This window comes from Zea mays, chromosome 6 (assembly GCF_902167145.1).
Source record: "Zea mays cultivar B73 chromosome 6, Zm-B73-REFERENCE-NAM-5.0, whole genome shotgun sequence".
In the NCBI taxonomy this organism is placed as follows: Eukaryota; Viridiplantae; Streptophyta; class Magnoliopsida; order Poales; family Poaceae; genus Zea; species Zea mays.
This window is the reverse complement of record NC_050101.1, coordinates 173,507,560-173,533,597: the sequence shown is the minus strand read 5'-3', so window position 1 is coordinate 173,533,597 and position 26,038 is coordinate 173,507,560. Positions and strand designations below refer to the sequence as shown.

The window sequence follows — 26,038 nt, the reverse complement described above, 5'->3', positions numbered from 1 at the left end:
TGCACCACCTCATTTTGAATAGTTTGATTCCTCAAACCGAACACCCCCCGGTCTTTCAAGAACACGATAATTTAACAGGCAAGTGTACATAAAATAAAATAAGGAAGGAGGCACTACAAGTATCTGCCTAGAACTATGTTACAACAATTTAACAGGCAGGTGTATTAGTATAGTACATATAAATAAGGGAGCACTACAACAAGTATCTGCCTGGAAACATGTCAATGTTTCCGTAGATGGTAATGAAGTGATTTCATACATGGCATCTATCTTTTGGACAAAAGAACAAGATATGAACATTTGCTACGTTAACATACATGAAGTCACATCCCTTCTTTCTCCATGCACCTGATCCTAATTCGATTGGTTGGGAATCCAGAAAGTTAGGGCAGTTGATGCAGTTGCAAACATCGCTCGACGAGGGGCCCACTTCAATGCTGTAATCGGACCAATGTGACTGTTCCAACAAGCAATCTGCAAAAGTAATCTGACACTAAGAGTCGTAGCAACCCAACAAGACATGTTAAAATCCTGATTAAAGAAAAGCACCTCTTGTACTGTATTGATGTTCCAAGCGTGCAGGGTTCCATCACCTGATCCTGCAAAAACAAACATATTAAATAGCTCTCCTAGGAAAAATCACCATTTACATTCAAATTTCCAAGGTTTATTCATAGAAGCATATATGTAAAGTCTAAGGTGCACTAGAACGATGTATACTGCCATATGGTACAATAATCATCACTGCATTTTTTTTATTGGACGGTAACACTTAGGCAGTATAGGTTCCTAAATATGACAACATATCTGGTGCACATGGAACAATGGTGCACATGGTGCACATATTAAATCATCACCACTCATTTTAGATCTAACGTCTCTAGTTGTTTGGTACATTTTACTAAGGACACCCTTCAACGTGGTGGTGTGTAGTGGTGGAAGGTGTTATTTGTAAATTGAATAATCAACTAGAGACGTTAGATCTAAAATAAGTGGTGATGATTTAATATGTGCACCATGTGCACCAGTCTTCTATGTGCACCAGATATGTCCCCCCTAAATATACATGGTTGGTCAATGGCAAAAGTGAAACTGAAGGCAAATAACATAGTAAATCCTGTTACTAGCCAGATCTATCCACAAAAGCAATGCAAAGAGAAGGCAGAAGTTGAGATACAAAAAAAGACAGCACCTTGTTAGGCCTCAAGTGTGTGGAAACTAGAGGGCAATTTTTCATATGAACCAGAATATGCAATTACCTGAAATTACATATTGACCATCTGGAGTGAAAGCAGCTTCATTTGTTACATTGGGAGATGGCTCTAAACTAAAGCCACACCTCTGCAAATTACGTTGAGATATTAGCAAAAGGATGTAACATCAGAAAATGTGCACCACAAGGATGGGTATCTGAAGCAAAGAAAATGGGTAAGATAATATGACTCAACTTATCCCCTCCATATGCATCCAGAACATATATATGGTTGTTAGTTGTTGTCAAAAGCATAGACTTGCCATCGTTGCTAAATTTGATGTCAGAAACTTCAGCTGTATCTCCACCAACCAAGAAAGTGTCAAATGGACCCTGAAATTGAATTTATTCACAAGATAAATATTTCACACACCTTCCAGGCTTCCACAAATATGTGGCTGTTCTGTATTACATTCACTACATACCTTGTCATATGACCGGGAATCAAATAACTTAATAGCACCTCCTTCCATTGCTACAGCAAAAACAAGTCCCTGCTGATCATATGCGACAGAAGGTCTACCACGCAGCCTTAGTATGCCCTGATTGATAGATGAGTAAGCATGAAAGAGCCTCGAGGATAAATAGCATCTTTCATCCCATAAATGTAAAATAAGCATAGTTGGTTGCTATAGTGAGCTCATCAACTAAGTTTCACTCAAAATTGGTAGCCAACCTGACAAGCATTTACGCGAAGATCCCATATTCTGACACTGTGATCAAGTGATCCTGACATAAAGCTATCATTGACAGGCGACATACATAATGAAACGACCCTGAGATGAAAGGGAACACCTCAGCATCTGCCCCTCGAAATGTGTTGCCACAAACAAGAAATGCAGCAGCATCAAAAGAAAAAATAAAACAAACCTGTCTTTGTGTCCTTTGAAGTATCTTAAGCAACGGTTGTCATACAATGACAGATAACGAAGTGATTCTGCAGACTCTAGGTTGTATCGTGAAGAGCATAAGATAGAACTTGGATGATGACTAAAACAGACACGGTCAGCACCATGTTTCCTGTGATATGTAGTCTTTAACAACCTGAAACGATAGTCAGCAGGTTCTAGCACTGATTACTGGTGGCTTAACTTTGATGGACTACATATGACAAAGCAAACTTCTACCGAACATAGAGAATAATGACAGGACTAGGGAAAACAGGGTAATGTGAACTGCTGGATGATCCAAAGATTTCATAAAACATCCAGAACGAAACAAATGTTGCCTGCCAGCACAAGTAGAAACATCTCTAGCAATATGGTCAACATGATAGAAGAGCAACACTAAGGAATAATCCATGTATATTTATCGAATGTTAACTGGCCATTGTCAAACATGCTGGCATGCTGCATCTAACCATTAGAAAATTAGCTTCAACAGCATCTACTCCAGTGACAGTGGTTCTAACCTCACGCACACACAAAATGTTTCTACAATCTCTTGCAGTGAGGTACCCAAAAATCACATCGCAACACGAACTGTTCATTGAAACCACTCAGTAAACCCAACACTTCTCATCGCACAATTAGATTCTACACATTACAGCTGCATCAAAAAAGTTGGGAGAAATCAAACAAAGGTTAGGGTACTCAGTACTCACGTCGCGCTGGTGATGTTGTACATGCGGATGGAGTCGTCCTCGCTGGAAGTGACGAGGAGATCTTCCTTGCGGTGGAAGTCGAGGCAGTTTATCTTCCCGGCCTGCAGCCGATTTGGGCGGCGAATTAGTGCGAGGCCAAAACCTTCCAAGGAATAAGTGGGTTGGGGCTTCCACCGGAACTCACATAGTCGGTGAAGACAGCGCCGATGGCCATGCCGCGGACGATCTCGTCGTCCAGCTGCGACAACGCCGCCGCCATCTTGTTCCCGGCGGCTGCTGCTACAATCGAGTCCGCCGCCGTCCAGATTTTCGATATAATCGTCAATTTGGTGATGGAGGAGGATGTGCTTATTTTCTGTTTTTCTTTTTTATTAAAACAAAACGAACCGTGCAGTTGGGCCTTTCGTTTTATAGGTAAAAACTGTTGGGCCGTAAGCCGTAACGGCTGTCAATTAGCAAAATCCGACCAAGCCCAGTGGACCCGAATGTGATAAATAAAACTAAAATCACTGAACGTTTATAGCCGATCAGATGAGCATTCATGACAATAGAGGAATCATCTTTTCATTAAAATAAAATATTATGGATATCCATTTAAACTAGAAATATTAACGATAAGTATTATGAGTTGCAAATTGTCCAAAATGAAGCAACAAGCGAACTAAAGGGACAAATGGCGCTATTTGGACTGTAACTATATTGCAACGCAAATTCTGACTGAAATTTCATGACACGACCGATTAGCAATCGATCCACAGATACAAAATCACGTTACATGACACATATCAAGATAACTAACTGCCAACAAGCAGAACATTATCCAAGCCCGTCAAATGATAGCACTGGCCATGGTTTTTTTTTTGTTTTGGTCCTTTGGATGGCCGTTAGAAGCAAACAGTGATTTTTTTTCATCATTTGGATGGTCTTATAATGTTATAATTGAATTTTAAGTAGGACATTTGCGTGGTCACAAGATAGTGTAATAATTGATCTGATTCTCCTGGAGACAAGAGATGAAGACGAATTTATATCCATTATACCTAAGAAACTAAGATAGCTATATGGAATAAGTAAAATTTCAGCTGCCGTATTCATTTTCAGCGGTTTCTTGTTAGCTTTTAAAAAAATATCTTATTTTCTATGGCTAACAAGTCATTGTCGAAAATAAGGCTTTAGTTTTAGGTTTTGTTTGGAGGTGTAATATTTTTGCAGTTTTGAAACAATATTATGGTATTTGATGATATTATAGTATTGGAACTCAAAAAGTGTTTGGTTTGTACAGACAAAACATAGTTTTTAATACCATGGTTTACCAAAAACCGTGGTATTTTTGGAATTTTTGAAACTCCACTCAGTACCTCAATTTTCTTCTCTTCTCTCTATATATACTTTATTTTTCAATGGAACCAAATAGGCCTCGGTTTTGAACAATACTGTTGTTTTACTGTGGTAAAATAATAACGTAGTATTTATGTCATGTACAATTGTAAATTATGGTATCTCAAAACTACAATATTTCAAAACTGTATTTCCAAAAAGGCCCTTAGGCTCTATTTAGGAACACGGTTTTTAAAACTGCAGTTTTTCAAATATTGTAGCATACTTTTATCATGATATTACTATTATTTACAATACTTCAGTTTTCGATTACAAAGTATCCAATACATCATGATGTTTGGGAGAAATTTTGGTTCCAAAACTGCAAAACAAGTGCAGTATTAACAATACTATAGTTTCAGATGAGTATCGAGTACGGAGTAGTATACATAGATTTAAGATGAGTTATCAACCACCTCAAAATATATAATAACAGCAGAAAAAATTTGTTTCCAAACACCCCCTTAGGTGTATGTTACCAGCAATTAAAAATGAGTTAATTTTCAACAGCTAACATCCGGCTGCCAAAAAGTGAAGTCGTACTTTTGGCGAGACACACATTTTTTTTTTGAAACCAAGAACAAGAAGCTAAACCTGAAATTCCGTGTTAGCAGTAACCTGATCAAGTTACACTACAACTAGCAATACAGATTTTTCTCAAGCCTTGTTCACATATATATTCAAGTGCAGAAAGGAGATCGATACAACACCATCCCGGCTCTTACAACTGGCAGGCCGGCCAGCGCGCACGCGGCTAGTGCCCGTGCTTGTGCGCGTGCTCCGGCTGGTTGACGACGACGAAGATGTTGAGGACGTTGTCGACGAGGCGGTAGACGTTCCGCTGCATGGGCAAGAATGGGGACCTAATCGCCGGGAAGTCGGCGAAGGCGTTGTCGCAGTCGCTGGCGCTCGTGACGGCGGCCGACAGCTTCGTGTTCATGTCGTCGGCCTGGGCCTGGGTGCCCGCCGCCGGCCGCGTGGCGACGATCTTCCGCGCCTCCTCGAGCGTCTGCACAACGTTGTCGTACCCGTTGCTGCAGGCTCCGAGGATGGACTCCATCGGCCGGCCCTCGTGGTTCCTCGCCGCGAACTCGTCCACCCGGCTCTTGGCCTCCCTGGCCTTCTCCGCCGCGACGCGCATCGACGCTAGCAGCAGTTCGCGCGGCGTTGTCACCCTCGGGAGCCTCGTCAAGCTCTGGCACATCTTCCTGAAGTGCACCTGCGAGTGATGCGGCACAAAAGAACCGCCGGAGCATTAGCAAATCCCGTGCCCCGACCGATCGATCGACCTATCCGAAAATCTCATGCGTTGCACAGCCCAGCACAGTAAAAGCCTAAAAGGTGATCGACGCGCGCGGCGCCCCGCGCCTACCTGGTTGCATGTCCGCTGGAATTGGTCCTCGCCAAACAGCTCGGGGACAACGCGGGCCTCGGCGGTGGCCGCGAAAGCCAGGAGGAGGAGGGCGAGGAGGAGCAGGGGGGACGCAACGATGGTCCTCGAGCTCCCCATGGTGTCTGCCGCTCTCGTTTCTCTCGACCGCCCTCTCGATGGTTATGTCGAGAAGTGTAGAGGGCGGCCTAAGAAAAAGAGGGAAACACGCGAAGAAGGCCGAGAGAGGAGAGAGAGAATGTACAGGCTGATGGTTCCGCTTCCGCTTCCAAACGTCGTTCGGTTTATATAGGGGAGACGAACGATGGCGGCCACAGCTTTGGCCATGGCTTTTCCTTGCGTCTCGTGGTTCCCCGGCCGCCATGGTCTCTTAGCTTGGTTTTAGCCTCTCGCTCCCCGGCCCCTAAAGGCCTAAACATAGCTGATTTCTGCTTGCGTTGCCAACTTGACAACAGAAAGACGTGTATTCATGCCATGATCGACCATCCAATCCTAATCCTACTGAGCTAGTCCGATATGCTCTGAACGTGTATATATGCCCTATATATCAAAAGAATCTGAATCATACATAGAAATGGTGTTTAGCGTCATTAGTCACAGAAAGGCTGGAAACGTTTAGGAATACTGGAAACCAAAGTTGGGCAGCAACATGGTTCTTCAGTTCACACAGACAGATCTGCACTGCACTAGAGGACTAGGCCTAGGGGAAAAGCCCCAACAACACCTATAGTTCCAACAAAAATCCGAAGCAACTAGTAGTATCAGAGATCCCTTGACAAAACTAATCTGGCCAGAGCCAAGCAGGAACCGCCACAGATTCACGATTCTGAGTCTTCTCCGTCTTCCTCAGAACGCTGCGGCGGGACGTGGTGGACGAAGTCCTCCTTGGAGAGGCAGGACTCCGGGACAACGGTGCCGACGCTCCTCCCGAACGCCTGGCGGCAGTAGGACGACGCCTCGCTCCCGTCCACCTGGGTCAGGTTCACGTTGTCGAGCGACAGGCGCCTGCACGGCCGGGCGTCGCTGCACGAGAACGTGACCGCGCGCTCCGACGCCGACGTGCCCGTGATGTCGATGTAGTTGATCTTCTCCACCTGCACTGCCGCCGACGCCGTCGCGGCCTGGGCGGCGCAGAATTTTCCGGCGCGTGAGTTCAGAGACACTGCTTGCCGGACACTAATGTATGCTGCGGCGTCCCGCGGCGTAAAGGCAGACAGTGATGGAAGTCTGATCAGTGTGTGGTGTACCAGTGCTACTGCTTCAGGCGATGAAGGTGGCGGATCGTCAGAGGAGATCCCCTGGTCGACGATGATGGGGTTGGTGACGTTCCTCATGACGATGCTCTCGAACTTCACCTTGCGAGCGAAGCCGCCGCCGCCGCCGTTCTGGAGAAGACACAGACCACAAAGGTTTTACTTTTACGGTGTTTTCACCTGAGCTTCCTCGCGCATATGAGCAGGCTACTCTGATTCAGGTGGAGAAATTGCGAAACTGTCGGCTGCTGTTACCTCGGTGGTCCTCACGCGCACGCCGTTCTCGGCGTTTGAGATGAACAAGGTGTCGACTTTGATCTTCTCCACGTAATCGACGGAGCTGTTTACTCCTAAGGTTCCGATGCTAATCGCAGCCGAGTACTATTAGCTTAGCTGTGCTAGCAAACCAGGAAATTGTGGGGAGATACAAATCTGAAGAGGCAACACCACGACAGTCAGCTAGCAAGGTACCTGATACCATGGCCAGGTCCGCATGAGATGGCTCTTAGACGGACATCCGTGCAGTTGCCCACTATGGAGACGCAGTCATCACCTGCACGAAACGAAGGGAAACCGGGGCAAATCACATGACATGCTCAACGATTTAACAGTACCCAAAGTTTGTGCAATGAGTAAGTGTTTCCAGTGTTCGTTCTACTGAATCTCTAGCCAACTTCAGTGAAGCGTACTTTTTTTTCCCTGGCACATGCATACATTGTTGCGAGATTGTTTTCTGAAAACCAAACTCGTCTGCTGAACCTGTATGAAGCAGGGGAATGGAGGGTCGGAAGATTACAGATACCTGTGGAGATGAGGTTATCCATGACGTGAACATTGTACGAGTCAACGAGGTGAATGCCCTTGGTGTCGACGCTGTGCTCCGGCGAGGTCACCCTGAGGTAATTGGCCTCGACGTCGGAGCTCCGGGTGAACGTCAGGTGGTACGACTGGCTGTTCTGCAAGGTGATGCCCTTCACGCTGATCCCCTGGCAGTCCTCGAAGTGAACAGCCTGCGGATGAAAGAAAGACGCAGCAGCAGCAGAAGACAACACGCGGTGAGTTCCTGGCTTGCTGCTCGGAACTCCGTCCCTAACCTCGGTGGCCGGCTCCAGTTCCATTGGAGCCAACCTCCAATCGAACAGCGCGCGCGTAAGCTCACCTTGGGAGCGGGCTGCGCGCGCGCAAGCGACTGCGCCCACCACTGCTGCCCTCTGCCGTCGATGATGCCCCCGCCGGTGACCGTGAGGTCCCGAACCTTGTGGAAGTGGAGCCACTGGTCGCTCTGGCCTTGCCCCCAGTCCTGGGGGCTTTCCGGCGCGACGATGTCCCCGGAAATCTGAGAGACCGCGAGGCAAGAACGCGCCCGGCGACGGGAGGGTGGGTGAGGCAAGAACGGAACAGAGCCAGTGCGCGTGAGCAGAGAGACGGTAACGGATTATACGGTTGCTGAGCGTGCTTACGAGCAGCTTGATCTCGCTCCTGCAGGGTCCGGCGAGCGTGAGCGGCCAGATCCGGAATGTCCCGCCGGCGGGCACGTTGAGGATGACGTCGTCCGCGGCGGCGCACGCGGCCGTCCACGCGCCGGCCAAGGCCTTGGGGAGAGAGACGAGGAGGCGTTGGCGGTCAGTCTCAGTCGCATTGGGGCCGCGCTGAAGCGTGCGTACGGGCGCTGCGGGGGTACCTTGGTGTCGTCCGCGACGCCGTCGCCGACGGCGCCGAAGTCGTGGAGCGTGAGGAGGATGCGGGATTCCGCGGCGTCCGGCAGGAGCGCCGCGGCGAAGGCGGCCGCGAGCAGGAGCAGCACGGCGCCCCGCGCCATCATCGAACAGATTCCGCGCTTGCAGTTGCAGCAGCAGAGCAGAATGAGACCGCTCACTTGACTACGTTTTGAGGTGCGCGCGCACCGGTAGGGTGCTACTTGAAGCGCGCAGACCGCAGGCTCGCCCGACGGACACGGTCACAAGGATGGGTGGCGCGCGCGCGTCAGCGCGTGCACAGGCCGTACTCCGCAGGGTGGCGCGCGCGCGTGTTACGTGTACGGAGGGGCGTGCCAGAAGCCCAGAATGGGCCAGAGCAGGCAGCCGTGCTGCAGGTGCCCCATCGAGCAATCTAACGTTCCGAAACAAAGATGAAAACGGCATCAACAAGGTCAGCGCTACTGCTGCACTGCAGATGATCCATCGTGTCAGAACAGATGGCGATTTTAGAGACATTTTATAAGCGATCCGTTGTTTTGTTGAAAAAAAACAAACTTACATGCATTTTTTTAATCGCAGGACATAGTTGAGAATTGGAGATGAGAACATCACACTTCGAGCTAGTTTGGAAACTCTATTTTCCCAAGTGTTTTTCGTTTTCCTAAAGCAAATTAGTTCATTTTTCCTTGGAAATTGAAAATCCTATGAAAAAATAATGTTGCCAAACTAGCCCTTAAAATATTTAATCGTCGCTAAATAGGGTCACCTCTTGAAGAGCTGCCACCAGCTTAGCACCAAAATTTGGGTCTTGAGGTTCTGACTCGAGAGATCCAAAGCTTTTGGAATAGCCACCTGAAAAAGGAAGCATGAGAGAGGGTCCTAGTAGGCTGAGGAAGAACTGAAACACCAATGCTTGTTTTGCTATTTCTATTGGAGCCTTGAATAGCCATCGAGGCATCGTAGGAAATTTAGACCTAGGCATAGTTTTCTAATTAGATGGTTACGCACGAGAATATTGCGATGGAGAATTTGAATAAGAGCGTGTTTGGGGGCTCCAAAATGCTCGGGCTCCAGCTCTGGCCATGGAGCCACTTTCTTGTGGCTCTTGGGAGGGAGTCATTCACTGTGAGAATACATTTTACGGGATTAACGGAGCCGGAGCCGCTGCAGTGTTTCTCGTCTACGCATATGAGCTGTCGGACGTTGGTCAGCCGGGAGCCGGAGCTCCCCGGAGCCATTCCAAAGAGGCAGTAAGAGTTTGCCTCACCTGCTAAAGAATAGACTATTACTTTAGCTTCATACAAGACCCTTTGCATCGACATATCTTTTGCGTCAATGATCTTTGTCATTGGATTTGAGATGATGAGAACATTGATTGGGTCGAGATGACGAATTAGAGGAGATTGATTGGGTCGAGACGACGAATTAGAGGAGATGAACAATTCTTTCTAATGAGATCATTGATAAGACTGAGATGACGGATTATAGGAGATGGATAATTCTTTCTAGTCCTTAAACATGACAATGGTTAAAGATTGTTCGGTTGTATTTATATGAGATATGTCATGTGGTCGAAAACTAAAAGTAAAGACATGTGAGACACAATGATATATATAGGTTCAAGTTCTCGACGCGAGATAATATCCTACGTCGTGTTTGTGGTAATTGTTGTATTATGATCTAATGATCTGATTGGATCTACCCTCATAGGGCTCTCTCCACCTTCCTTTTGTATTCTAAGAAGGAGCGATGGTTTTTAGAATAGACATCGAGTCGGATTATCTAGTTGGAGTCATGATCGAGTCAGTCCCGAGTCGTGTATAAGTTGAACTCTATCTTCACAAGTGTACTCTTCCTTATCTGTTATAATCTTTGCTATATCTTTTGTTTTGATAAGATCATCGATGTATTTGTGCTTCTGAAGTCCGCCTCGCGGTACACCTCCTTCTGGTCATGATCGCCGATCCCATGTGTTTTATAGTACATATTATATTAAAAGTAGACCGTAAATCTTATTTGGTCGAGTCATTGATTCAGACAAATAAGACTCTCTTCTTGAATATTCTAAAAATGTCTTGAATTTACTGTGTCTATGTTGATCTGTCTTCGACCGGGTCCCTGACATGGCTCTCAAGTCTATGTTGATCCGTCTTCGACCGTGTCCCCGGCATGGCCCTCGAGTCTATAGACTCAACTCACTATCTAGGACTCGTTCAATTTGTTGAACTAGCGCTTTAAATTCTGTCGGTTGTAATGAAACTCTTTGTGGTACTTAAGCTTCCATAACCCATTATAAAAAATGCCCAACAATGCTTCAACTTCCACGAACCGTCTGTTCATATTCTATGCCACCAAACGCACATCACAGTTGTCCATACGTCTTCCATAGAGCCCTTTGCACCGAACACATGATTCCGCCGCCACCAAATCCCGAAATCTGCTCCAACATTCACCGCAAGCATGCAAGAGTTGGAAGGTCTGTTTGGTTCGTTGCCTAACTTGTCACACTCTGCCTAACTTTTCTGCCAATTCGAACGTCTAAACTTAGGTAAAGCGTGACATAGTTATCCAGAAACCAAACAAACCCATCTTCATGCGGCGGGATTGTTGTAGGACAAGAAGATAATTCGGTGGTGCATCCCTAGTAAGGAAACCTTCTCGCCATATGCCGATAAAATTGTTGTCTTTGCCCATTCCTTATGCGTGGATTTAGGCTTCCAACCTCAAAATTATTTTGAGATCTTCTTGACTATACTAACAAATTAAACTCATTCACTTGAATCCCAATTCTACATATTGCAATCTTAGCCTATCACTATACGACATACCTTGAAATTCCCCCATCTTTTCTCTATTATATATAGCATCTCTTCTTTCTCTATCCTTACCCCCAACACGGACCAACCTACCGTGGTCGGACGTGTTGGTGTTTAGCTTTGTGCTAACTACTAATATCTTGACTGTCCATTGAATTTTTTATTGTGGAAATCATGAGTTGAAGTTTCTTGAGTTATTGGATTGGCGATCAGTGCCGCGGTATGAGTGGATGAGGGGGGACCCCTTGCCAAAGCACATCGATGCAGTCTCCTCCATCATGGAGTAGAATCTAGGAGTGAAGTCTATCGACCTCATGACAGTATATATGTGGGAAGATGAATTGTGCATGGGAGTGTGAGGAGAAGGTTGACCCTGTCTCATCCAAAACTTAGTCCAAAACTAAGCCAGAAGCCAAGGCCCCAAACTCTATCAAATCTTTCCCTTCTTGTCTTTTAATTTTTCCTTTGTAGAGGTTCCGGTGAGTGTCAAAAATCAAACGAAGATGTCTATGATGTACTCTTTTTTTTTCCTAGAGATTTTTTAATCAAGTTGTGTTTTTTTAATCCGAACCTTTTTTAAGTGCGAACGACATTTTGCAGGTAAGAAGCTCCGATATTTCTTCTCTGTGTTTCCTTGTCGTCAACAACGGCGTGTACAATCAACAGGTTGGTTTTGTTTGGGTATGGCAACAGCTCCAATCGACAGCCATGCAGCATGTGGGTGTATACGCGCTTCGGCCACTGCTTCGCTAGGTGAGTCTCAGTCAGGACCTGGCGAGGCAGGACGGCGGGACCACGGTGCCGGCGCTCTTCCCCGACGCCCGGTAGCAGAGGGCGGTGGCTCGGCCGGCACCACCGCCCTCCAGCGTCAGGTTGACGTTCGCCAGCTCCAGGTCCCGGCACGGCACGGCGTCGCTGCACGCGATGCTGATCGCCTGCGGCGTCGCCGACGTGCCCCGGATGCCCGCGAACTCCACCCTGCGCACCTCCACCGCCTGCGTCTGCACCGCCACATGCAGAGCTGTTCAGACCTCAGATACCACCGGAGACATCAATGCAAGCAGTGTGCTGTGCTCTGGCTCTGGATATTCAGATGAACTGAGGAATGGCGTGCCTGGTTGGCGCAGGGCGTGGGCTGGTCGCAGTAGTACTGGTCGATGATGATGGGGTTGGAGACGTTCCTCATCACGATGTTCTCGAACCGCAGGTCCCGCGCGAAGCCCGTGCCTCCCTGAAAGAAATCGCACGTGTTGGAGCCGGAGGGTGTGGTGGCTCTCTGCTCCTGTCACACAGCGTCAGGTGTTTTACCTGCCAGCTCTTGATACGGACGCCGTTGGTCGTGTTGGTGAGCAAGCAGGTGTCGACCTTCACGTCCTCCACCATGTCGGTGGTCCGGTTCTTTCCAAGGCTTCCGATGCTGACGCGCACGTTGTTAGTCCCTGTGTCAGAGATCAGATCCTGGAATGGAGGAGTAGAAGAGCAGGGAGTCACCTGATGCCATGGCCAGGCCCACATGAGATGTCTTTCACACGGACGTCAGAGCAATTGCCGACCATGGAGACGCAGTCGTCCCCTGCACGGAAGCGTGAAGAACCGCTTTAGTCAAATACTAGCAGCAGCCAGCCACGAATATTTCTTCAACAATAACGATACTAGTAATTACAGATTTGGAAATTTGTATGATGCAATAAGGAACCAATGTGCAACACGCATCAGCATAAGCAGGCCAGCAGCGATTTTGGACTTCAATCTGTCCGGTCAACTAGTCACCGGCGGCGGCTTTGACGGTCTTACTGATGAGTGCCTGCGAATATATATAATTTAATCGGGCAAGCGTGGACGGACAACGGACCTGTGGAGATGAGGTTGTCCGTGATGCGGACGTGGGAGGTGTCGTTGAGGTGGATGCCGTCGGTGTTGGGGCTGTCCGCCGGCGCCACCACCCGGAGGAAGCTGGCCTTCACGCAGGAGCAGCGCGTGAACGTCAGCTGGAACTGCTGCGCGTTCTGCAGCGTCACGCCCTGCACGCTCACCTCCCGGCACTCCTCGAAGTGCACCGCCTGCATGCCATGCAATGCAACGCAAAAGACGGAATAAGGATGGATCGCATCCACCGTCGGCGATCAACCAGCTGAGACAAAGAGGAGCAGAGCGTTCGTTCACCTTTGGACGAGGCCCCGAGTAGCACGGCTGCAAGAGTAGGAGACTTCAGGGAGGCGGCTTTCATTGCGAAAAGGTGCAGGCTCAGACGGGTTAGGTGGTTGGTTGTTACTTACCTGGGTCTTCTTGCGCTTGCAGGTGCTGGCCCACCACTGCTGCCCCATGCCGTCGATGGTGCCGCCGCCGCTGACGGACAGGCCGTCGACGCCGTAGACGTAGAGCCACTTCATGGGGTCCCGCCCGGCCCACTCGTCGGGGCTCGACGGCGCCACGATCGCGCCGGAAATCTAGCGCGCACAGCGGCCGAGACGCCACGCCACGCCACCACCACATCCACACCAGCCGACCAGCGTTGATGAGCGACCGATCGAGCGAGCAACGAGTACGTATAACGTACGCCAGGATGGACAGGGGCAGGGCACGTGACGTACCAGCAGCTTGAGCCTCTTCTTGCAGGGCCCGGAGAGCTGCACCGGCCAGATCTGGTAGACCTTCCCGGCCGGCACGGCGAGGACGGCCTCCTGGGTGGAGCTGCACGCGGCGGCCCACGCGTCCAGGAGAGCCTGCGGATTCCGGAACAGAGCGGCCGGCCGTCGGTCCACCGTTGCCAAGCAAGCAGGTCACGTACCGACGTACGTACCTGGGTGTCGTTGGCAATGCCGTCGCCGACGCCGCCGAAGTCGTCGAGCGTGAGGAGGACGCGGGCCTCGGCGCCGCGGCACAGGAGGAGCAGCGCCAACACGGCCACGGCCGCGAGCGGCGAGGGCACGGCCTTGGCCATTGTTGCGCGCGCCGACCAGCTCCAGCAGCCGGCGCTGCTGCGCAGTGCAGGCACCGAACGAACGGCCTCGGGGGTCGGGGAGGTCAGCAGAGGTTGATGAGAGGAGAGGGGAGGACGGGAGAAGTACTAGTAGGCGCCAGCGTGTGCTGCTGGAAGAAGTAGGTGGTGCACTGTGGCAGCAGTAGTAGTAGCAGTACGACACCTAGCGGGTAGCATGCATGTGCGCGCGGCCTCTGTGCTGTGCCGGCGGCTCTGCGTCTGCCTTTCCCCGGACCCGGAGGAAGCTAAGCTGGTGAGTGACGCGCGACGGACACGAGATTTGCCGTCTACGGACTACGCCCGCGATTGGCGGTGGAAACGCCTCTCGGTTCATGCTCTGGCCAGGTGAAGCTGGACCACGGCAGTCCCTCTCTCTACTCCCCTTTTGCCGTTGCCGGTTACTGGATGCTAAACAGACATGCCATGAAGTCTGCAAGAGTTTCTCCGAATCAATGGCAAGGAAAGGAATTCAGCAGGGGCGGTTTGGATGTGATTTTTTTCAAGGGCAAATTGAATAGGGTATTATCAATGTATCATAGATTTGCACACAGGCACAACTGTTACTAGCCTTCCTTCATCCCCCAATTCGGCCCGGCGCTTTGAAACTGACGAACGAACGGAAATGCCCATCAATTCGGGCTTTCAGGTACGACCAGGGATTCATTTTTTAGTGTCAGGGTACGTTTAGGTTGGGTACAATAAGTACCGGTGCGATCATAAAACATGCTCACCTTCACCTCTGTGTGTTATTCCTTTTTGTCCACCATCCAAAGTTTTCAAACTACAACATTGATATCTGGACATGTTATATTTTTTTTTTGACAAACACTTACCGATATGTTTGAGGAGTGTTAGAAAAAAAATGTTATTTCATCATATTCCAAACTGTGTAGGGTGTTCTAATTTTCTAGGAACAGAGTATACATAAATATATAGAAAATCTTATGTATATAAATAAATAAAAATTAACATGGAAGGAGTATATATTACTGTTGGATGATCAATTCGGTGGACCGAGTAGACCTAACAAGAATTTTCTATCTTTTTTCAGTGTGGTTCTGATACCTTTCCCCTATATGATCTCTTGGTCAGATCATGAATTTCGTGACGACCAGAGCTAACCAAAGTAGCCGAAAAGGAACCAATGCGAGAGCAGTAGAACTTGCGCCATGCCATCCACCTGAGACAGTCCGGCCGGCCCTTTTCAACCTTGTCTCAAATGATTCGACACCTTCCTTTCTGACCTTTGGCAAGCACTCTGCTACCACGAGACGTGCTGCTGCCCGCCTTTTTGCTTGTCAAAATCAAGCGCCTCGCACGTTTCCTGTCTCTAGATAAAAAAGGCATCAATTGGGTCAAATCATCGGTTGGATTAAAGATAAAACGGCATTTGTTTTAAGTTTTATGACTTCTTCCTTTGGTTATTATAAGTCAGTTTCATCTATGAATCGTTTAGGGAAAAAAAATGAATGAATATGATATGATGTCAATCTTAATCTACGGAGTACAAATCGAAATGAGAAACACGAACTACCGGGGGGTATTCCATCGATTTTATTGTGGGGTACTGTATGTACGGCCTTTTATTATTGGGGCACACAAGTTTTTTTTTCAGTACTGATGCAGGATTTTTTTTGGGGGACGAAGAAATGAGGCCTTCTTTTCCAGGACGAAATGCAGTTCAGACTTCAGACACGTCTAATGTCTGCTCTGTTTAAAGAAGAAAAAAATTTCACAAGAGGCAGCTTCTAAAAACGATTCCTCACTGCAAAGTCTGGAACTTGCAGCTGTTGAATCGTGGTTGTTTGAACTTTGAACTGCTCCTAAAAACGATTCCCCTCTCTCTGCCTTTTTTTCCCCTTCCTTCTACTACTACTACGTCGGAAACGGAAAGTTCCAACACGCTGCCGCCAGAAAATCGATCTCGCGGCAGATGTGGAACGCTGAAGGAATCCGGATCCGGAGTCCAGCTTTTCAACTCGTCAAAGAAAGCAGGCCACCGCGCGCGATCGTCGTCGTCGTCAGTGAGTGGCGTGAGGCAGAAGAGTGGTGTGGACGATTCCATGCGTAAAACGAGAAGCGGAGGGAAGCGTGAAGGAAGGAACATATCTGTTGGTGATTCCGAACTGGAGAAACAGCCAAACGAGCTTATCTGAAAGCTGCGTGTCATCTGCTCTGTTCCCTCGAATGTGCACAAGGTAACTGAGCTTTTCCCGTCTCCGGAAGGAATCGAGCTGTAACCTTCGTGTTTGTTTGTCCGTTGAAGGAAGAACAGAGAACACAAAGCACGATCAGATCCATGGGAGCTGGGAGCTGGCACTACTGGCAACTGGATTCACTTGTGCGGTTGCACTCTACACAGTCATCTCAGATACAAGATTACAGAGACGAGGGGGGGAAAAAACTAAGCACTCCGTCATAAATTATTCTAATTTTCTTGTAGGGTCAAAATGTCTCTGTGTCAGAAATTTCTGTGATTTTTTCTTGTAATTTTAATGAAGCGACCGTTACAGTGGCTTTAATTTGGAATAACATACGAAAGCTACCGAATTCTGTTCCGATCGATCGGAGCCGGAGGTGGTACGCACAAGATCAGTCAGTGGCGCCTGCCCTTGGCTTTGGCGTTGCCGCCATCCTTGCCCTTTCCGCCGCCGAAGAGCCTGCAGAAGCCGCAGACGGCGACGCGCGGCGACGGCGGGTCGAGCGCGGGCGGCACGCGCCCCGTGGCCCTGTACCCGGCGTGCGCGTGCCCGGTGGAGCGGCTGCGCTCCACCGCCCGCGCCGCGCCCGCGCCGCCGTCCTCCTCCGCCGGCTTGATCTCCCCCGAGAAGCTCTTGTTGTCGTCCCACACAAGCCCTGACGAGCCCGACCGCCGGAACGTCTCGCTGGACCGCTGCAGCCCCGCCATGCACGCAGCAAAGAGCCAGAGAGAGAGAGAGAGAGAGAGAGAGAGAGAGAGAGAGAGAGAGAGAGAGAGAGAGAGAGAGAGAGAGAGCCGGCGTTGGACTTGTGTGCAGCGGTGCAGGTAGATTGATTGACAGATAGATATACGGCGGCAGGACTGTACAACGCTAGACGCCGTCGTCGCCGGGGGCGGTTGCGAATGCGATTAAAAAAATCTGTTATGGAGGAGGGAACCGAAAGGGACGTGTGCGTTTGACCCAGACGAATGAGCGACAAAAGAAAAAGGCCGCGGCTTCCTTGCGATAATGCTACTCTGTGGTCAGCTGACCGGATGATCCCACCTGCTCCGTTTCCTGGTGCAGTACTGCAGTTGGCCCAGCTGCCTGAGCAGGCGGCGTCGCGTTCATGGAAGGAGAAGACGCCCCGCGCGGGGCCTGATGGCTTCTTGATGAGCCTAGCCTACTCAGCGTTTGCGGCAGCGAGCCGTGGCCGTGCAAGCAAGGTAGTGGCGCCCGCAGCCGGGAAAGAATGGCGGTTCCGGCACGACGGCTGCTGGTCCAAGATGGTGGACCAGCTCCATGAAAGGGAGAATCAAGGTGTGCATATCAATGTCACCGTTACCTACACCATCACATTTGCGTACTGCTTCTGCTTCAAAAAAAAAAGGGGGGCAAGTCAATCGTGGGGGTCGCCGGGTTCGGCCGTCAAATCATGCATGTTGCCGTTGTATATATGTACGATGGTGACGAAATGACATGAAGCCTTACGTCGTATATGCTCAACTTGTCTATGCCGCCCACCACATCATCTATCGATAATATAATCATCGACTGCGCTAACCAGTGTTAGCCTTTATTAATCACGGTGCTCGTTTAGAACTAGTTTGGGGGCAAAAAAATGGAGGGCCTAAACAGCTCTTGGCTGGCTGTTGCTTGGCCGCGGCTGCAGGTGTAGCCCAAGTGCCCACCCAACAGCCGAAGCAGATGATAGCCCCTATGCTGTGCTTGTCACTAGTAGAAAAGAGCTCAAAGCCTGCGGCACGTTCAACTTTTCACTGGCGGTTTTCGTTATCAAACGTCAGTGAAAGAAACAGGTGGGTCCGGTTTTAAAAACCGCCAGTTTATCTTAACGCAACCGCCAGTGGAAATAGGATGTTTCCACTGGCGGTTGTGTAACACCAACCGCCAGTGAAAATTGATTTCCACTGGCGGTTATCTTAACTTAACCGCCAGTGGAAACATCCTATTTCCACTGGCGGTTGTGTTAAGATAACCGCCAGTGGAAATCAATTTTCACTGGCGGTTTCTTAAGCCAACCGCCAGTGAACTGTCTGTTATAAATACCCCTCTTCTTCCTCCGACAGTGAACTGTATGCTCGCAGCCAACTTCCATTGGAGGCGATTTTGGAGGTCCAGATTTCACAGAATACATGGGGAGAGGTTTTGATCTTCATTTTTTGGAAGAAGATTGCTAAGAAAGGTTGGTTTATGTTGCTAATGTCAATTTTTATTCATTTTTGCTCAATTTTAGCCACATTTTGGATCTAGGGTTTCACCATTTGAGAGAGAAAGTGTATAGCTAGGTTATTTTCTCTATTCCCTCAAATAAAGTTGTTTAATATGGTTAGATTTTGTCTATCCTCTCTCCTTTTTCATGTTTAGTTCTCAAATCCAGTTTATCCATGACATATTAAGTTGTTTAATGAATGGTTCATGTGTTGTGTGGAGAGAGAAGAAGATAGGTTTGGTAATTAAGATTGTTTTTATTAGTTGCTATGAAAGGTTGGTTTAATTATGTTTTAATTGCCAATTATTGTTCATCTTTGCTCAATTTTGGAACTAGGCCTTCACCATGTGTTAGAGAGAAGAGTATGGCTAGGAAAGTTTGGTTTTATGTTCCTCTTGCCAATTTTTGTTCATTTTCCTCAAATTTAGCCACATTTTGGATATAGGGTTTCACCCCTTCATCCTTCCCGACAAGAACTATAGCTCGCAGCCCAACTTCCAGTTGTGTTAGGATAACCGCCAGTGAAAAAAGGTTTCCACTGGCTGTTTCTTAAGCAACCCGCCAGTGAAATTAGTACTATAGCTAGGTTATTTTCTCTATTCCCTCAAATTAGTACATTTTGGATCTAGGGTTTCACCATTTGAGAGAAAGTGTATAGCTAGGTTATTTTCTCTATTTGGTTCTTGTGTGTTTATGTTACTTTTTTACAGGTGGTGATGGAGAGGACATCCTGGATGTATAACTTATCAAGGCTAGATCCATCATACATATCCGAGGTCCATAGGTTTATTGATGTCGCTACGAACCATGCTTGGAGAACAAAGACAAAACACATATATTGTCCATGCATGGACTGCAAAAATGCTGCTGTATTTAATGACACAGAACAAATCATATCTCATCTGGTATGCCGAGGATTTATGAAGGATTACACAATTTGGACAAAGCATGGAGAGGGTAGCTCTTCGCCTTATACGACTGGAAACCCTGAGAACATCGACGACAGATTTCAGTTCGTTCACGAGACACACCAACCTCTTCCACAGAGCGAACATGTAGTGCAAAATGTTACTGATCATGGTTACGCTGGAGGAAATGAACATGATAGACCTCATGTTCTGCCAAGTGTTATGGATGAGGAAGATGCAGAGTTGCTAGAGGCAATGTTGCGTCGTCATACAGATCAATCGATGTTCTTAATGAAAGGTATGGAGTCCCTAAAGAAGGCAGCAGAAGAGCCTTTGTACGACGAGTCTAAGGGTTGTACCAAAGAGTTCACGACGCTCCGGTCTGTGCTAAAGCTGTTGATGTTAAAAGCTAGATATGGTGTGTCTGATGCTGGCTTCGATGCGTTCTTGAGTATTATCGCAGACATGCTTCCAAAGGAGAACAAAGTGCCTGCTAACACGTACTATGCAAAGAAACTAATCAGTCCGCTCACTATGGGTGTGGAGAAGATCCACGCGTGTAGAAATCACTGTATTCTTTATCGAGGTGATGATTATAAAGACTTGGAGAGCTGCCCAAAGTGCGGTGCAAGTAGGTACAAGACGAATAAAGACTATCGAGAGGAAGAGTGTGTTGCATCCGTGTCTAAAGGAAAGAAGCGAAAGAAAGCCCAAAAAAAGACTTCAAAATCCACGAGCAAAGAAAAAGAAGTAGACTATTATGCGCTCAAAAAGATTCCTGCTTTGGTGATGTGGTACCTCCCCATCGTCGATCGATTGAGGTGTTTGTTCGCTAATCCTGAGGATGCCAGACTTATGAGCTGGCATGCTTCTGATGAGCACAAAAACGATGGGAAGCTTCGACATCCAGCCGATGGGAAGCAGTGGCAAGATTTCAATGACAACCACCGAGACTTTGCCGATGAACCAAGAAATGTTAGGTTCGCACTGAGTACTGATGGAATGAACCCATTTGCTGAGAGGAGCAGCAAGAATAGCACATGGCCGGTGATCCTCACCATATACAACCTTCCTCCATGGTTGATGCAGAAACGGAAGTACATTTTGCTAACCATCCTTATTTCTGGACCTACACAACCTGGAGTTGACATGGATGTATTTTTGGAGCCCTTAATGGAGGATATGAAAATATTGTGGGAAACGGGTGTTCAAATGTTGGATGAGTATCGTAAAGGTTCATTCACGCTGAGAGCAATTCTTTTTGTTACGATCAACGATTACCCTGCTCTCTTCACATTATCAGGCCAGTTTAAGGGAAAGGTTGGTTGCACAGTATGCATTGATGGAACTGCTTACGTATCCCTTGCTGCATCTAAGAAGATAGTTTACATGAGGCACAGACGCTTTTTATTGGAAGGACACAGGTACCGCATGCGAAAGATGGATAAGTACTTCGACAATAATGGTGAACTACATTCTACTGCTCCATCGGGTAACAATAGAGGTCATAGAGTTTTTGAAATAGTCAGGAATATCAAGTTTGTTTTCGGGAAGAAGACAAAAGACGGAAAAACAAGGAAGGATGCCAAACCAGCTCCGGGGGCTATATTCAAGAAGAAGTCTATTTTCTTCGAGTACTTGCCTTACTGGAAAGAGTTAGATGTGCGACATGCGATCGATGGTATGCACGTTCAGAAGAACGTGTTTGAAAGCATAATGGGCACCTTGCTAGACATAAAGGGCAAAACAAAAGAAGGGCTCAATTCACGCATGGACTTGGTAGATTTAGGCATAAAAAAGGAACTACATCCCGTTCTTCAAGAAAATGGGAAGTACCATCTCCCAGCAGCAAGCTACAATCTCAATGTAGATGAGAAACATGCGATGTGTGTTTGGCTCAAGAATTTGAAAGTCCCATCCGGATTCTGCTCTAGCATACGGAGTATTGTGTCAATGAAAGACCTGACAAACACCAACTACAACTCACATGATTGCCATGTCATGCTGACTACATTCCTACCTATTGCCATCAGGGCTATAAATCCTTTGTTTTTAAAGATGGCAATCACACGGTTGTGCTACTTTTTCAACAGGATTTCACAAAAGGTAATTGGCCGTGATGAGTTGGCATCTCTTCAGGAATTCGCAGTGGAGACAATATCACAGTTTGAGATGTGTTTCCCTCCATCGTTCTTTGATATTATGGTGCACCTTGTGGTGCACTTGGTGCCACAAATAGAGGCATTGGGTCCTATGTACTTGCATGAAATGTGGACGTATGAGCGTTTCATGTCAATACTGAATGGCTATGTATCAACCCGTGCTCGTCCCGAGGCATCCATGATAGAGGGGTATTGTACCGAAGAGGCCATTGAGTCCGGAGGTCCATTCTGCAATAGTGTCCTAAAAGACCAGGTTGCAATAGGTCTGCCTCCGTCACGACACGAGGGTAGACTGTATGGAAGCGGGAGGATGGGACGGAAATCTTTCATCCCACCGGATTACGATATAGTACTTGAGGCACATCAGAGCATCCTACATCAGCTAACGATAATGGAGCCATTTATCCAACAACACATCAATGAGCTTCGCGAGCAAAATCCTGGGCATACGGATGATTGGGTAATGAAGCAACATAAGCAGCGGTTCAACACATGGCTAATGGTGAAGGACATTCCACGTGGAGAAACAATAGAAGAACAAACCATCAAGGGCTTGGCATCTGGACCATCACGCCAGGTCACAACATGGCAAACCTATGACATTAGTGGATTCACATTTTGTACCAAGTCCAAGGACAAAAAGAGCATGTAACAAAACAGTGGTGTTCGATGCGAGGCCATAGATGATGAAACTGGTGAGATTATTACATATTTTGGCTTTATTGAGGACATATGGGAACTAGACTATGGTACATTTCAGATCTTGGTTTTCCGATGTCAATGGGTTGAAGACAAACATGTCACGGTAGACAACTATGGGGTCAGAGTTCTTGATCTAAGTAAGGTAGGTTACAAAGATGACCCATGGATCCTTGCTAATCGTGCTGCACAGGTCTTCTATGCTGAACAGATCATTTCTAACAATGAGAAGAAAAGCACCGACAAACCGAAGCATGTAGTTTTTCCTGGAAAACAACAAGCTATAGGAGTTGATGGTGTATCTGATTTAGAGGATTTTAACCAGTTCAACGACATGTCTCTTTTCATAGACCATCCAACCAAGATAAGGAATGTTGAGCGAAGCATCCCACACAATTCGTTGCCCTGGGTACGCCACGATGGACAAGGCAGAACAATAGCTTCCTAGATTATATACTTGTCATGTAATTGATTATTGTTAGGACTTGTCATGTAATTGATTATTGTTAGGACTTTGCACAAAATGTGAATCCATTTCATACACCGTGCGGATGCAGCACTTTGCACATCCAGAATGCCCGTTCTTGCACTGATTTTACACAGAGCAGAACATCATGCTGGAGCCTACCGATCAATATGTACTGTATATATACATGCATGGTAATCTGACTTGCCATGAAAACTTCGGACTGGAAGGGTAGGCAGCAGATGTCGCACTCCAGCGCGTCCTTCTCCACGGATAGTGTCACAGTCGCCTCTTCCTCATCCTCCAACCCCGCCTCTTCCTCATCCTCCACCACCACCTTGGCTTTCTTTGGAGTGCCGCCGTCAGAGGATGTCGTGGTCTTTTTCTCGGTCATGGTTTATCACCTAGAACGCGAGGTAAAATAAAAGCAGGGAGGACTTGGAGAGAGAGAGGGAGAGGGGAGAGAGAGAGGAGAGAGAGCTATTGTTGCCAATGCGCTCGGAGCAGGTCCAGCACTTACACAGAGCACTTTGCACAAAATGTGAATCCATTTCATACACCGTGCGGATGCAGCACTTTGCACATCTAGAATGCCCGTTCTTGCACTGATTTTACACAGAGCAGAACATCATGCTGGAGCCTACCGATCAATATGTACTGTATATATACATGCATGGTAATCTGACTTGCCATGAAAACTTCGGACTGGAAGGGTAGGCAGCAGATGTCGCACTCCAGCGCGTCCTTCTCCACGGATAGTGTCACAGTCGCCTCTTCGTCATCCTCCAACCCCGCCTCTTCCTCATCCTCCACCACCACCTTGGCTTTCTTTGGAGTGCCGCCGTCAGAGGAAGCCATGGTCTTTTTCCCGGTCATGGTTTATCACCTAGAACGCGAGGTAAAATAAAAGCAGGGAGGACTTGGAGAGAGAGAGGGAGAGGGGAGAGAGAGAGAGAGGAGAGAGAGCTATTGTTGCCAATGCGCTCGGAGCAGGTCCAGCACTTACACAGAGCACTTTGCACAAAATGTGAATCCATTTCATACACCGTGCGGATGCAGCACTTTGCACATCCAGAATGCCCGTTCTTGCACTGATTTTACACAGAGCAGAACATCATGCTGGAGCCTACCGATCAATATGTACTGTATATATACATGCATGGTAATCTGACTTGCCATGAAAACTTCGGACTGGAAGGGTAGGCAGCAGATGTCGCACTCCAGCTCGTCCTTCTCCACGGATAGTGTCACAGTCGCCTCTTCCTCATCCTCCAACCCCGCCTCTTCCTCATCCTCCACCACCACCTTGGCTTTCTTTGGAGTGCCGCCGTCAGAGGAAGCCGTGGTCTTTTTCCCGGTCATGGTTTATCACCTAGAACGCGAGGTAAAATAAAAGCAGGGAGGACTTGGAGAGAGAGAGGGAGAGGGGAGAGAGAGAGAGGAGAGAGAGCTATTGTTGCCAATGCGCTCGGAGCAGGTCCAGCACTTACACAGAGCACTTTGCACAAAATGTGAATCCATTTCATACACCGTGCGGATGCAGCACTTTGCACATCCAGAATGCCCGTTCTTGCACTGATTTTACACAGAGTAGAACATCATGCTGGAGCCTACCGATCAATATGTACTGTATATATACATGCATGGTAATCTGACTTGCCATGAAAACTTCGGACTGGAAGGGTAGGCAGCAGATGTCGCACTCCAGCGCGTCCTTCTCCACGGATAGTGTCACAGTCGCCTCTTCCTCATCCTCCAACCCCGCCTCTTCCTCATCCTCCACCACCACCTTGGCTTTCTTTGGAGTGCCGCCGTCAGAGGAAGTCGTGGTCTTTTTCCCGGTCATGGTTTATCACCTAGAACGCGAGGTAAAATAAAAGCAGGGAGGACTTGGAGAGAGAGAGGGAGAGGGGAGAGAGAGAGAGGAGAGAGAGCTATTGTTGCCAATGCGCTCGGAGCAGGTCCAGCACTTACACAGAGCACTTTGCACAAAATGTGAATCCATTTCATACACCGTGCGGATGCAGCACTTTGCACATCTAGAATGCCCGTTCTTGCACTGATTTTACACAGAGCAGAACATCATGCTGGAGCCTACCGATCAATATGTACTGTATATATACATGCATGGTAATCTGACTTGCCATGAAAACTTCGGACTGGAAGGGTAGGCAGCAGATGTCGCACTCCAGCGCGTCCTTCTCCACGGATAGTGTCACAGTCGCCTCTTCCTCATCCTCCAACCCCGCCTCTTCCTCATCCTCCACCACCACCTTGGCTTTCTTTGGAGTGCCGCCGTCAGAGGAAGCCGTGGTCTTTTTCCCGGTCATGGTTTATCACCTAGAACGCGAGGTAAAATAAAAGCAGGGAGGACTTGGAGAGAGAGAGGGAGAGGGGAGAGAGAGGAGCTAGGGAAAGGAGACAGAGAGGAGAGAGAGAGAGAGGAGAGATAGAGGAGAGAGAGAGAGGGAAGAGATAGAGGAGAGAGAGGAGAGATAGAGGAGAGATAGAGGAGAGAGAGAGAGGGAAGAGATAGAGGAGAGAGAGGAGAGATAGAGGAGAGATAGAGGAGAGAGTATACTTAATATATAAAAACTATACTAATTAAATATATAAAAAGTATACTAAACAATATATAAAAGTATACTTAATATAATATATAAAAAGTGAAGTAAAACAATATATAAAAAACTATGTTAAATAATAATAAAAAACAATTTCTACTGGCGGTTGTCATAGAGAACCGCCAGTAGAAATGGCTTCCACAGACTGTAGAAGCCATTTCTACTGGCGGTTCTCTATGACAACCGCCAGTAGAAATAATTTCTACTGGCGGTTCTCTATGTCAACCGCCAGTAGAAATGGCGCCTATATAAAGGGTGGCACGCGGGAGCCGAAAAATTTACAAGTCCCCTAGGCGCCAGTTCACTTCAAGACGCCGTCAGGCTGCTGGATTTCGACCCCGAGGGTTTCGCCGGCGATCGTCCCCGCGCCCGTCCCCACGCCGCCATCCCCGCCCCGCGCC

The 26,038-nt window shown here is 47.9% G+C and overlaps 5 protein-coding genes across 5 annotated transcripts; all 5 read right to left on the bottom strand.

Annotated features, from left to right (window-relative positions):
* Nucleotides 1-73: 73 nt before the first annotated feature.
* On the bottom strand, nt 74-3,185 carry LOC100285923 (set1 complex component swd2). The gene is made up of 9 exons (NM_001158812.2): nt 3,040-3,185; nt 2,856-2,956; nt 2,123-2,296; nt 1,929-2,028; nt 1,678-1,794; nt 1,448-1,585; nt 1,260-1,341; nt 550-599; nt 74-474 (listed from the first exon to the last, which is right to left on the bottom strand). Exons 1-9 carry the CDS (start codon nt 3,112-3,114, stop codon nt 355-357), a joined length of 957 nt encoding a protein of 318 aa, NP_001152284.2. The 5' UTR covers nt 3,115-3,185; the 3' UTR covers nt 74-354.
* A 1,703-nt stretch (nt 3,186-4,888) lies between these two features.
* Nucleotides 4,889-5,858, bottom strand: LOC100194407 (uncharacterized). The gene is made up of 2 exons (NM_001139435.1): nt 5,605-5,858; nt 4,889-5,451 (listed from the first exon to the last, which is right to left on the bottom strand). Exons 1-2 carry the CDS (start codon nt 5,740-5,742, stop codon nt 4,987-4,989), a joined length of 603 nt encoding a protein of 200 aa, NP_001132907.1. The 5' UTR covers nt 5,743-5,858; the 3' UTR covers nt 4,889-4,986.
* A 309-nt stretch (nt 5,859-6,167) lies between these two features.
* Nucleotides 6,168-8,694, bottom strand: LOC100285007 (probable polygalacturonase At1g80170). The gene is made up of 8 exons (XM_008649732.4): nt 8,557-8,694; nt 8,336-8,467; nt 8,035-8,211; nt 7,678-7,885; nt 7,347-7,428; nt 7,131-7,239; nt 6,870-7,007; nt 6,168-6,743 (listed from the first exon to the last, which is right to left on the bottom strand). The coding sequence occupies exons 1-8, from the start codon at nt 8,692-8,694 to the stop codon at nt 6,441-6,443; spliced, it is 1,287 nt and encodes a 428-aa protein (XP_008647954.2). The 3' UTR covers nt 6,168-6,440.
* A 3,293-nt stretch (nt 8,695-11,987) lies between these two features.
* LOC100285523 (polygalacturonase) lies at nt 11,988-14,450 on the bottom strand. The gene is made up of 9 exons (NM_001365189.1): nt 14,189-14,450; nt 13,980-14,111; nt 13,665-13,835; nt 13,552-13,578; nt 13,241-13,448; nt 12,880-12,961; nt 12,697-12,805; nt 12,503-12,619; nt 11,988-12,389 (listed from the first exon to the last, which is right to left on the bottom strand). The coding sequence occupies exons 1-9, from the start codon at nt 14,327-14,329 to the stop codon at nt 12,153-12,155; spliced, it is 1,224 nt and encodes a 407-aa protein (NP_001352118.1). The 5' UTR covers nt 14,330-14,450; the 3' UTR covers nt 11,988-12,152.
* Nucleotides 14,451-15,327: 877 nt separating this feature from the next.
* On the bottom strand, nt 15,328-17,676 carry LOC103630676 (plant/F18B13-26 protein). Its single transcript, XM_008651725.4, has 2 exons — nt 16,957-17,676; nt 15,328-15,698 (listed from the first exon to the last, which is right to left on the bottom strand). The coding sequence occupies exon 1, from the start codon at nt 17,274-17,276 to the stop codon at nt 16,965-16,967; it is 312 nt and encodes a 103-aa protein (XP_008649947.1). The 5' UTR covers nt 17,277-17,676; the 3' UTR covers nt 15,328-15,698; nt 16,957-16,964.
* Nucleotides 17,677-26,038: the final 8,362 nt, after the last annotated feature.

What these genes read in the sequence shown, in the direction of transcription:
- LOC100285923 (NM_001158812.2), bottom strand. Translation starts at nt 3,114, where the DNA reads ATGGCGGCGGCGTTGTCGCAGCTGGACGACGAGATCGTCCGCGGCATG. An exon ending in GCGCTGTCTTCACCGACTAT is followed by an intron (nt 2,957 to 3,039) that starts GTGAGTTCCGGT and finishes AATCGGCTGCAG; the next exon opens with GCCGGGAAGATAAACTGCCT. An exon ending in ATGCATATGGAGGGGATAAG is followed by an intron (nt 1,342 to 1,447) that starts TTGAGTCATATT and finishes CGTAATTTGCAG; the next exon opens with AGGTGTGGCTTTAGTTTAGA.
- LOC100194407 (NM_001139435.1), bottom strand. Translation starts at nt 5,742, where the DNA reads ATGGGGAGCTCGAGGACCATCGTTGCGTCCCCCCTGCTCCTCCTCGCC. An exon ending in TCCAGCGGACATGCAACCAG is followed by an intron (nt 5,452 to 5,604) that starts GTAGGCGCGGGG and finishes CATCACTCGCAG; the next exon opens with GTGCACTTCAGGAAGATGTG.
- LOC100285007 (XM_008649732.4), bottom strand. Translation starts at nt 8,694, where the DNA reads ATGGCGCGGGGCGCCGTGCTGCTCCTGCTCGCGGCCGCCTTCGCCGCG. An exon ending in GCGCGCAGCCCGCTCCCAAG is followed by an intron (nt 7,886 to 8,034) that starts GTGAGCTTACGC and finishes TTTCATCCGCAG; the next exon opens with GCTGTTCACTTCGAGGACTG. An exon ending in GGATAACCTCATCTCCACAG is followed by an intron (nt 7,429 to 7,677) that starts GTATCTGTAATC and finishes CGTTTCGTGCAG; the next exon opens with GTGATGACTGCGTCTCCATA.
- LOC100285523 (NM_001365189.1), bottom strand. Translation starts at nt 14,329, where the DNA reads ATGGCCAAGGCCGTGCCCTCGCCGCTCGCGGCCGTGGCCGTGTTGGCG. An exon ending in GGACAACCTCATCTCCACAG is followed by an intron (nt 12,962 to 13,240) that starts GTCCGTTGTCCG and finishes GCTTCCGTGCAG; the next exon opens with GGGACGACTGCGTCTCCATG. An exon ending in CCACGCCCTGCGCCAACCAG is followed by an intron (nt 12,390 to 12,502) that starts GCACGCCATTCC and finishes GTGGCGGTGCAG; the next exon opens with ACGCAGGCGGTGGAGGTGCG.
- LOC103630676 (XM_008651725.4), bottom strand. Translation starts at nt 17,276, where the DNA reads ATGGCGGGGCTGCAGCGGTCCAGCGAGACGTTCCGGCGGTCGGGCTCG.